The sequence below is a fragment of the Nylanderia fulva genome, unplaced genomic scaffold, assembly GCF_048542155.1.
Source record: "Nylanderia fulva isolate GAGA-0341 unplaced genomic scaffold, ASM4854215v1 Scaffold90, whole genome shotgun sequence".
In the NCBI taxonomy this organism is placed as follows: domain Eukaryota; kingdom Metazoa; phylum Arthropoda; class Insecta; order Hymenoptera; family Formicidae; genus Nylanderia; species Nylanderia fulva.
In genome coordinates, this window is record NW_028191027.1 from 289,538 (window position 1) to 301,977 (window position 12,440).

A 12,440-nucleotide genomic window follows, 5' to 3' on the forward strand; every position below is an offset into this window, starting at 1 on the left:
TAATAGATCGGAATATTTGATAAAAATATATATATATATAAAATATATGATAAAAATATATATATATATATATATATATATATATATACATATATATATATATATGTATGTATATGTACACAGAGTTGGGAAAGTTACTTTATAAAAGTAATTAGTTACAGTTACAGTTTTTTTCATTAAAAAGTAACTAGTTACAGTTAAAACTTACCAATCCTGAAAAGTAACGCGTTACAGTTACAGTTACTTAAAAAGTAACGAGTCGTTACTTTGTAGTTACTTTCTTGCGATGAAAATAAAATATCAGATCTATACTTAATAAAAGAAATTTAAAGGAATTTAAGGAATAAAAGAAATTTAAAAGAATGAAATCATATACATATAAATATGTTCTCTAAATACATTTTTATTATATATAGTTATTTATTATAATTATACATTATTACTTATTATAAGAATTAAAATTATAAAAGTCTTTAACGTTTCGAGAGCATTATAGAGTTTCTATTTATATTGTATATACACATAGTATATAATGAAGCTATAATGATCTCTTTCTTCTCACAAATTAATTTTTTCATCATTCCGAGAATATTTACTTCTTATGTGAAAATCTTATATTTTGCCGATATTGAAATGCCGCAAGTCGATTTATAAAGCATCAAAACGAGATCACAAGAAAACTGAAATCGTTATCGTGGTCCCAGATTTTTAGGCTGACCTAGAACGACAGATATGAGAGATATATCTAGCTACAGACGTTATAATATCGATATTGAGAAATCGGAAAATCGTAGCCCCGGCGAAATATTTAAGTAACTACACTAGAAAACAGCTCTTTCTTTGTTTAGTATCCTTCTTTTATATTGTCTCGTCAAAGTAAACAGAAACGCACAATATTTTACGTTGCTTTGGATTATTGAGATTACCTACAAAATCTCATAATAAATTTAACTCTCTTAATTATATTCTCTTTTAAATATAATAACTTCCTTTTTTCTCATGGTTTATAATTTTATACGCCTACGTCATTTAATATCAGATAGCCTTAGTAAAAAGAATTGCAGATTTTCTAAATAAACTAAAATAAAATTATAATGTATTCTTTCTAATTCATAAAAATTACAGCTTTCTTTACAAATTCCACTCATATAAAAGCAATACAATTTTATACGTGCTTTTTTTAGCATTTTATATGAAAATTATTTACTCATTCAAACTTTAAATTTTTACGATCATTTTTTAATATATACAGGGTGTCCCAAAGCACCCTTAACAACGCTCGTGAGGTGATAGAGGAGATCAAGATGAACAAAAAAGTCTTATACCATTTTGCGATATTTGCAATTATAAGCGAAATATTTAATGTTAAATTCAGGCAAATAAGAGCCCGCTAAGGGCTCTTATTTAACTTTAAATAACTTAATTCGTTATAACGGGTACACTGGGCCGTGTTATAGTTTGAGCGGCTCGAGCGCTTTTCTTAGCGGGCTCTTATTTGCCTGACTTTAACATTAAATATTTCGCTTATAATTGCAAATATCGCAAAATGGTATAAGACTTTTTTGTTCATCTCGATCTCCTCTATCACCTCACGAGTGTTGTTAAGGGTGCTTTGGGACACCCTGTATCAATTTATATCTTGACACTTTTTTTATTATAATTCTTGTTAATATAAATTGATACAATGGATCTGTTTTTTGTTCCTGAACTGCTGCACTAGTTCAGAGGTTATCTTTTTTGCTCGACATTGGAAAGAAAAGGACAACCTCTGAACTAGTGCAGCAGTTCAGGAACAAAAAACAAAAAACAGACCCAATATGTTATAATTTATTAACAATTTAATATTTAAAATTTTAATAAAAATTTTTATTAATTTTTAAGAGGATTTGATACTCAATTGTGTCATCGTTGAGATGTGCTCTTTGAGGCGTTAATACTAAACCACCAACGCTAAACATTTGTTCCACAGATGCACTGCTCGGAAGTGCCGTATTATATTTAATAAAAAGTTTTTTAATTGTAATGTAATCTTTTAATATATTAACATTGCAATTACTTGATTTCAAGAATCGGTACAGTTCTTCTTGTGTAGACTCGACTTCTTTTGTTTGCTGGTCAAAAGCAAAAAAGTCATCGTTGTTGAGATTTTCATCGTTTGGAGAACTCTCAGTGGAACAAATTCCTAATAGGTCTTCTAAATAAGTTTTAGCGAGTTTTTTTTTCTCCATGTATCCAATTTAATTTAAATTTGGGATGCAAACAACTTGCAATAATAAGTTCTTTTTTTTCAAACAATGAGGAAAATCTAAAATTATACAGTCAGAAGTCAGAATCAATGAATATTGTTTTCTAAAAATAATAAATAACATGTTCATTAAAATAACAAATTACCTTTTATTTAAACCTTGTTGAAGAGCTGCGATTAATGATTGGCAATGCGTAATTTCATTTTTATTAAGTTTCTCTAATTTTTCTTTTAATGTTTTTAAGATCGGTAATAAGTATCCCATATACATCCCTTTCTCGCTTTGCAATATATCTAAAGATTGTGCTAAAGGTTTCATTACTTAAACGAAATAAAACGAGAAAAAGATACACGTTATTAGTTATTAAATACATATTACAATCTTTATATATACATATTTATATATTTATGTTTCATATTAACAACTTATAAATTTATCTAAATACCTGACAATATTCTTCTACGAGTATGAATTTCATTTCATTTTCAGTCAATCTTTGCAAATTACAATGATCAAGGCATTGATTGATTTGGTCGGGATCATTTTTTAAAAATGTTGCTAGTTGCATTACAGAATCAAAAGTAGAGTTCCATCTACCAAAATAAAAAAAGATGAAGGCATATTAGAAACTTATAATTTGAAAAAAATATTTATATATACTCATATGCAGAATTAAATGAAAACATGATTAAAATTAAAAAACAGTAAATATGCAATTTATTTAGTTATAAAATTGAAGACAGTTGTAATGTTTTTTACTATTGTGTCGAGAGAATATCTATGGAAAAATAATATTGATATACATATAAGCCACTGCGTGACTTGTACATAAACATTGCGAATATTATTTTTAAACTCAGAAATAAATATTTTTATCGGCTCTCAATATAAATAATATAAGTATGCTGTCTTCTAAGCTGGGCAATAGAGCCAAGGAAACGAAACGAAAAATTAATTAAACGGAACTGTATCTCAATTTGAGATCCCAAAGTTCCACATATAAATTAATTTCGAAACTTACATATGGAGAAATAAGCGAGAAAAATATAGGTCCGAAAAGTCGCTGAATATATATTGAGAGCCGATAAAAATATTTATTTCTGAGTTTATTCACGCCTTGGGCTAATCACGGCGGTATTTACTAACATCTACTAAAAAGGCAAAAATGAAAAATATGGGATCGAAAGGGTCTGAATAGCTTAGTTGGTAAGAGCAGTCGCCCGGAAAGTGAAAGACGCGGGTTCGATTCCCGCTTCAGCGACTTTTCGGACCTATATTTTTCTCGCTTATTTCTCCATATGTAAGTTTCGAAATTAATTTATATGTGGAACTTTGGGATCTCAAATTGAGATACAGTTCCGTTTAATTAATTTTTCGTTTCGTTTCCTTGGCTCTATTGCCCAGCTTAGAAGACAGCATACTTATATTATTTATATTGAGAGCCGATAAAAATATTTATTTCTGAGTTTATTCACGCCTTGGGCTAATCACGGCGGTATTGACTAACATCTACTAAAAAGGCAAAAATGAAAAATATAGGATCGAAAGGGTCTGAATAGCTTAGTTGGTAAGAGCAGTCGCCCGGAAAGTGAAAGACGCGGGTTCGATTCCCGCTTCAACGACTTTTCGGACCTATATTTTTCTCGCTTATTTCTCCATATGTAAGTTTCGAAATTAATTTATATGTGGAACTTTGGGATCTCAAATTGAGATACAGTTCCGTTTAATTAATTTTTCGTTTTGTTTCCTTGGCTCTATTGCCCAGCTTAGAAGACAGCATACTTATATTATTATTTTTAAACACTGATAAAAATCATTAGATACATCTATTATCATTCTAAGATCAAATAAGTTTCATATTTACAATCTAACGCAATAATAAATTTTTTTACCTGGTAATAACAGGAGTTTTTAAATAGACACCTAAAATTTCTTTTATTTTGTCAGATATTTGTGTAGATTGATTTTGTTTACTCCATAATTTGGTTAATTTAGCAAATGTCAATCTGTATAGTTTTTTATATGAAACATCATTGTCTAGAGCTTTCTCGGAATCTTTTACAGCGACAAGATTTAAACTGTGACTCACACATCTATGATGTGATGGAAGAATAAGCGAATCTTCTGCATCCATATCTTCTATATCATCTTTAATTAAAAGATCACTTAAATCGTGAAATTCTATAGCAGTAGATGTTTCATCTTTGTCCTCGTCTTTTACAAAATTCCTAAAAAATATTTAAAAATTTTACTCTCATGAATTATATTAAAATATTTTATATGTCAATTATGTTTTGTTAATTATATTTTTTATTTTTATTATACTTTAATTATATATATGCTATTATATCTTAATTTTAATTGTTTTAGTTAATTTTTTGTATTATATGTAATAAGATAAAAGGAGTATGTAAGCGAGATGAAGAATGCCACATTCGTTTGAATATCCAAAATTAAAATATAAAATGTAAAAAATATACACAATATACTTTGAAACAAACTCTTACCGAAAAGCTTTAACAAAGTTGGATCCACTATCGGTAGTTACATAACACACTTTATTTTGGATATGATACTCGAGAAAGACTGAGTTAATTGCTCGAGCTAAAACATCGTATGTATGTCTGCCTTTCATCCTACGGCAAGCCAATGCAGCTGATTCTCTCTCGAAAGTTACGGGATTCACCCAATGAATAGTTATGCTTAAATAACTCCTATAAATTTAGATTTTAATTTATAAAATTTGAAAAATTACAATAAAAAAATACAAATATAAAGTAATATTACTAGTCTTTTTGTTTTGCTCCACAAATCTGCGGTAGTTGCAACTACTTCTACTTCTGTCAATTTTTTTTCAAGAGCAGCCTTCATTTTATGATGTTTCACAAATTTTGTTTCTTAATGTTTTTCTGCACATTATACGGATATGTGAAGGAAGTCCAATTCTAAGTAAATTAATGAATGCTGGACTATCTACAGTAGAAAGAAGTTGAATATCTTCAATAATAAAACGCAGTATCGCTTTATCTACTGCTTTTTGAGTAGCTATTGAGCTCCCAGAGCCCCATCTCTCCAATCTTTGACATTTATTTGGAACATTCGGAGGATCCTCACTTGAATGTTTATTTGATAATTTCAGTTTTGCCTTATCTATGTTTTGCAACAAGTGTGGATGTTTTGCCTATTAATTTTGTTTTGTCTATTAATTTCATACACACACCAGAAAGAGTAAGAAACGGAAAAAGAAGATAGAAATAATTATAATAAAAATATATCAATAGTCTTCATAATTTAAATATGTACATAAATAATTTCACAATAAAAAGAAAAATAATAACACATAGTAAAATTTTTTTGAAAAGTAAAAAAAATTTTTACCAAAAATCTTATGAGAAAAATTAAAAATTAGTTTTTAGAAAAGTTTTGTACTAATATTGTATTAATATTTATTTACATTAAAAGAATTTTTACACATGCTTTTCTCAATTTAAACAATTATAAATTTGAAAAAAAATGTTTAAAATCGTAATTTAAATAATTCTAATTGTTTAAATTAAAAAAAACGTTGTGTTCAAATCATATATTTAACATATCATACTCTTGTAACTTTTGATACCTATTTTATGCTTTATGCACATTATATTTGCTTCAAGGTTGAATGTTTTGTATATTTGAAAATCTAAAAGTTGAATTAAAAAAATTAAAAATATAGCTTACTTATATATATAATTTTAATTTTATTATACTTTATATTGATTTTTATGTAAAAAAGGGAAATAAATTATTTTTTCAATTTTTTTTTAAATAAAAAGATTTATGGATTATTATATTCCTTAAATTGTATATAATTTGCATAGATTCGATTCATTAATTTAAATAAAAAAAATTTGAGTGTAAGAATACAAATATCAACATTCCACACTAAACATATTATTATTATTTGCTTATTCATTATCACAATTGTCAATTCATATTTATTTTTTAAAATTACTAAAATAACAATTATATAAAAGATTGAATTTAATAGAAATACAATAAACCATAGGAATCAAAAATAACCTTACATACTAAAAATAATTTTTTAATAAAAAATTTATGTAAAAACTTACACTTATATATTTTCTTACATTTGAAGTGGAAGTTCTGCTAGCATGAATAATTTTACTTCCAATGCAAATTTTACACAAAAATGCCCAGTTTTTCTCGTTTCCAAGTTTTTGTTGCAACTGAAATACTTCTGCATATGCTGGCCATGGCATTTTATGATCATTTTCTGAAGATTGAGATGCCTCTATTGCTTGAACATTTTCTGAAGATTGAGATGCCTCCATAACCTCCATTGCTTGAACTTTTTAAACGTAGACAAATATAAATATATATTAATAATTAATATATATCAGAGTTATATTGTAATTAATATTAATATATCATATATCCATAAAGTGTTATACAAGATACTCGTGTAATCAATGCTATAATAAACTAAAATTTAAAATTAAATAAAATTTTGAAGAAGTAATAATAATAACAAATAATAATATCTTAAAGAAAATCACAAATAAAAGAGAAAAAACCAACGAAAGGCGAAATACAACACTTACCTCGTATCTTAGCTTACTCAGAATCAGCCAGAGATGTTCTCATTCTTGGTATCAAACATAAAACGAAACACAAAACGTGCATGAGTACGTACAAAACTTGTTAATCCGTGGAAAAACGAATTCTCTACATGCGGTGAAGAGGACTTCTCTCTCTCTCTCTCTCTCTCTCTCTCTCTCTCTCTCTCTCTCTCTCTCTCTCTCTCTCTACTTTTCTATCTCTTTCGCAATCAATCAATCTGACAGAACGGAATCGAATGTACGAGAGCACGTGCTCACAGCTACGATATTTCAACATATGTCGAGAGTACTATTCTGTTACCAGATTTGGGCGCTCGGCAATGACACACGTATAAAAATCACTATATTCTAGTGACTTTAACGTATACGGCTCCTTCGTCGTGTGTGTCCCCACAGCAGGCGCTTCGCAGAGAGAAGGATGAGAGTGGTCATCCCCTCGATTTAGCTGCAACCGGAATTCAAAGCGCCTCTATGTGCACAAAACGTGCACATTGAACTACGTAGCCATGTGCACGATGCTCCCGAGTGGTAACAGGCTATGTGCACGGTACGTGGTTCGATTCCGTGCTATGTGCACAGATGAGCGCCAGTAACACGTAGCTGTTAAAGGAGATGAGTTCGAGACCTTGCAGGGCCAATTTTTTTTTTTTTTTTTTTTTAGTACGACTATATTTGTCAATTTAATGAAATCCTTTTAATTATTGTGGAATAAAGAGATAAAATGCATTTCTCAAGCGTACGCGAGAAAATCGAAATCAAAAATAATGAGTGCCGTATAAATACGTATGGAATAGAGCGTTATATCGAAGAGCGTGTGGCGTAGCGTTAAGGGGCTAGACACGTACCGTCGAGATTAGAGGTTCGATTCTCAAGGAGTGACTTTTTTTTTAATATTTTTTTATTTTAAATAAAATTTTTTTTTACCATAAAATGTAATTTTTACACAAAATAAATGTAAATAACACGATTTATTTACTTATAACACGTATATTACAAAAATGCATTTTTCTTTGCCTCAAAAAGCCGTGAAAAGCCGTCTGTAGAATAGCTGTATGCGATAGGAACTTGTATGATTATCTGTTTAATTAAAAATTATCCGATTTATGTCGTGTTTGGTGTCGTTGAAATCGCAAAAATCTCAATAATCCATTAATATTATTTTTGAATAGATAAAATGCAAAATAAAGGTTTTAGTTTTTCACTTATAAGATGTTTATATTTGTGAATTGCCATGGATGGGGAAGCCTATTGTTCGAGAGTTCGGAACTTTCTTTGATGATAGGTCCTCTCGCTCGCTCTATACTCGCAGTCTCGCTTTCTCTCTCGCACACGACGAGTTGTGAGATGAGCTCGAAAAGATAAGCGGGCCCGAGCGCCCGAGTATCGAGATCAAAGAACGTTCCGAACTCTCGAACAATAGGCTTCCCCATCCATGGCAATTCACAAATATAAACATCTTATAAGTGAAAAACTAAAACCTTTATTTTGCATTTTATCTATTCGAAAATAATATTAATGGATTATTGAGATTTTTGCGATTTCAACGACACCAAACACGACATAAATCGGATAATTTTTAATTAAACAGATAATCATACAAGTTCCTATCGCATACAGCTATTCTACAGACGGCTTTTCACGGCTTTTTGAGGCAAAGAAAAATGCATTTTTGTAATATACGTGTTATAAGTAAATAAATCGTGTTATTTACATTTATTTTGTGTAAAAATTACATTTTATGGTAAAAAAAAATTTTATTTAAAATAAAAAAATATTTAAAAAAAAAGTCACTCCTTGAGAATCGAACCTCTAACCTCGACGGTACGTGTCTAGCCCCTTAACGCTACGCCACACGCTCTTCGATATAACGCTCTATTCCATACGTATTTATACGGCACTCATTATTTTTGATTTCGTTTTTCTCGCGTACGCTTGAGAAATGCATTTTATCTCTTTATTCCACAATAATTAAAAGGATTTCATTAAATTGACAAATATAGTCGTACTAAAAAAAAAAAAAAAAAAATTGGCCCTGCGAGGTCTCGAACTCATCTCCTTTAACAGCTACGTGTTACTGGCGCTCATCTGTACACATAGCACGGAATCGAACCACGTACCGTGCACATAGCCTGTTACCACTCGGGAGCATCGTGCACATGGCTACGTAGTTCAATGTGCACGTTTTGTGCACATAGAGGCGCTTTGAATTCCGGTTGCAGCTAAATCGAGGGGATGACCACTCTCATCCTTCTCTCTGCGCTTCGGCTGCGGCCCAAATCTGGTAACAAATCAGTAGTCGAGACACAGATTAATAGACAGATCGCCAAAGGTCTGGATGAAGGAGAGACCAGCATTTCTCACTGATTTCAGCGCCATATCGTAGTAGTAGTCAATGCAGTAACTATTAATACGTTCCCAAGATAAGAGCGTCTCATGCTCATGAACTCGTCCGGCGGCATGTACGAGATTTATCTTTTCGTAGCGTTCGCGTATTTCGGAAAGGACAGAATTTTATGATGTTATAAATAAATAAATAAATAAAATATTAACCTGACCTATTATAATTATTTTTTAATAAATGTTTCATTATTATTATCATCTAAGTCTAAGTCGTTTAATTAATTTTTAGTTTTTTAATAATTAATTTAATTTATTCTAATCATTTTAATATGTGAAAAATACTAATACGTATACGTTTTATAATGAATTAATATATTTCGAGAGTCGAATTATATATTTTTAATAATATAAAAGTGTTCAAAAATTATATTTGACTTTTAATTTTAATTATTTTAGCAAAGAGTTCCGAAATCTCTTACACACATAATAGAGATTTTGTTCATCCATATAATTCGCAATTAAGTATATATGTTAATTATTAATTTTAATAAAATACAAAATTAAAATTAAAGGTCAAATATAATTTTTGAACATAAATATATTTAGAATATAAGTATGCTGCCTTCTAAGCCGGGCAATAGAGCCAAGGAAACGAAACGAAAAATTAATTAAACGGAACTGTATCTCAATTTGAGATCCCAAAGTTCCACATATAAATTAATTTCGAAACTTACATATGGAGAAATAAGCGAGAAAAATATAGGTCCGAAAAGTCGCTGAAGCGGGAATCGAACCCGCGTCTTTCACTTTCCGGGCGACTGCTCTTACCAGTCGTTTCGTTTCGTTTCCTTGGCTCTATTGCCCGGCTTAGAAGGCAGCATACTTATATTCTTTATATTGAGAGCCGATAAAAATATTTATTTCTGAGTTTATTCACGCCTGGGCTAATCACGGCGGTATTTACTAACATCTACTTAAAAGGCAAATGAAAAATATGGGATCGAAAGGGTCTGAATAGCTTAGTTGGTAAGAGCAGTCGCCCGGAAAGTGAAAGACGCGGGTTCGATTCCCGCTTCAGCGACTTTTCGGACCTATATTTTTCTCGCTTATTTCTCCATATGTAAGTTTCGAAATTAATTTATATGTGGAACTTTGGGATCTCAAATTGAGATACAGTTCCGTTTAATTAATTTTTCGTTTCGTTTCCTTGGCTCTATTGCCCGGCTTAGAAGGCAGCATACTTATATTCTTTATATTGAGAGCCGATAAAAATATTTATTTCTGAATAAATATATTTAATTCGTTATAAAACGTATACCCGTGATAGTATTTTTCTCGTACAAAAATAACTAGAACAAATTAAATTACTCATAAAAAAATTAAAAAATAATTAAATAATTTATATTATATATGATAATAATAAAACATTTTATAAAAAAAACAGATTCAATAAATATAAGTATATATATAACATGTACTTATATTTATTGAATCTGTTTTTTAATAAAATGTTTTATAAGCTTAGAAAACTTGACTTTGACGTAACTAGCAAATTTTATTTAATTATTTCACGACGGTTTGACGTAATAAAATGTTTTATTATTATTATATAAAATATAAGTTTAAATTCTTTAATTAATTTTTAATCTTTTATGATTAATTTAATTTACTCTAATTATTTTTGTACGAGAAAAATACTATCATGGGTATACGTTTTATAATTAATTTAATATATTTGTGTTTAAAAATTATATTTGACCTTTAATTTTAATTTTTATTTTATTAAAATTAATAATTAACATATATACTTAATTGCGAATTATATGGATGAAAAAAATCCCCATTATGTGTGTAAGAGATTTCGGAACTCTTTGCTATAAAATAATTAAAATTAAAAGTCAAATATAATTTTTGAACACTTTTATATTATTAAGAATATATAATTCGATTCCCGAAATATATTAATTCATTATAAAACGTATACGTGATATTATTTTTCTCATATAAAAATGACTAGAATAAATTAAATTAATTATTAAAAAACTAAAAAGTAATTAAACGACTTAGACTTAGATGATAATAATAATGAAACATTTTATTAAAAAAAGATTCAATAACTAGTAGGTCAGGTTATAATTTTTTATTTATTTATTTATAACATTATGAGCTATTAAGCTCATCATCTCGTTCGCTCTCTGTCTTGCTTTCATTCGGCAAGTCACAAACGATATATGATACTCGTATGTTCCTACTTCAACTCTCGAGAATCTGAAACAAACGAAACTCGTGTCCAATATACAGGGTGTCCGGTAACTAACAGACCAATGATTACAAATGGATTCTTTGGTCAATTTGGGAACGATTTTTCCTCAGCAAAAATGTCGAAAAAGGTCATCATTTTTTACAACTTTCCAATCTTTGTCATTATGTATCTTTATAACTAAGCCTTAAATTAAAATTTTATTATAGTAAACTCTACCTGAAATTAACTGAAGAATGTAATTATGTTAGACTTTTAACTCCAAAACGTTTAGTTTTCAAAAAACCTATTTTTTTCAATCGCTTATAACTCGAAAATTATTGACTTCTCAACATTTTTGCTAAGGAAAAATCGTCTCCAAATTGGCCAGAGAATCCGCCCTTAATCATTGGTCCGTTAGTTACCGGACACCTTGTATATATTATATAAAAGTGTATAGCACGTCAGAAGCTTGTGAGCTTACAGCGATAAGTAAAAACAATTGCGTATTTATTTCATTGCGTTTATCTGTTTAAACGCGCGCTTTAATTTTTCCAACGTTTTTGCCTGTTTATATTTTAAAGGTCCTCTCTTCTAAAAATCTTGTTTTAAAGATCCTCTCCGCGAGCAAAATTCGAAAACATAAATTATTTAATATTTTTACTTTATTATTTGTAAATCCTCGGTAATTTCAAAATTTTTCTATTTGAAAATTATTAATTTTCTATTGCCAATTAATTTTATCACAGACTTTACTCTTACTCCCATTGCACTTTCGTTTGCGGTTTTCAGTATACGATTTTTTATCGTAGTTACTGAAAATTATTATTGTGAATTATACTTGTGCAGTGATTTGAAGAATTTACAATTTCGTTGAAATTGTTGATTTTTCAAAAAAATTACGAGATTCGCGGAAATTGCGTGCTTTCTTGGCATTTTCCGTTCGCGGCAGGCGGTTTATTTTTGATTGTTGCAAGTGTTTTTGTTTTTTTTTAT

At 29.1% G+C, this 12,440-nt stretch overlaps 1 protein-coding gene and 1 pseudogene across 2 annotated transcripts; both read right to left on the reverse strand.

Moving 5' to 3' along the window:
- Nucleotides 1-383: 383 nt before the first annotated feature.
- On the reverse strand, nt 384-4,881 carry LOC114945911 (uncharacterized). The gene is given in 6 exon segments (XM_085489885.1): nt 384-2,220; nt 2,222-2,305; nt 2,392-2,569; nt 2,694-2,839; nt 4,139-4,474; nt 4,754-4,881. Coding segments are annotated over 6 exon segments (1,239 nt in total). The 3' UTR covers nt 384-1,853.
- Nucleotide 4,882: 1 nt separating this feature from the next.
- On the reverse strand, nt 4,883-7,165 carry LOC146719657 (uncharacterized; annotated as a pseudogene). The gene is made up of 4 exons (XR_014926443.1): nt 6,848-7,165; nt 6,356-6,594; nt 5,034-5,427; nt 4,883-4,960 (listed from the first exon to the last, which is right to left on the reverse strand). The product of XR_014926443.1 is annotated as an uncharacterized LOC146719657 (transcript).
- Nucleotides 7,166-12,440: the final 5,275 nt, after the last annotated feature.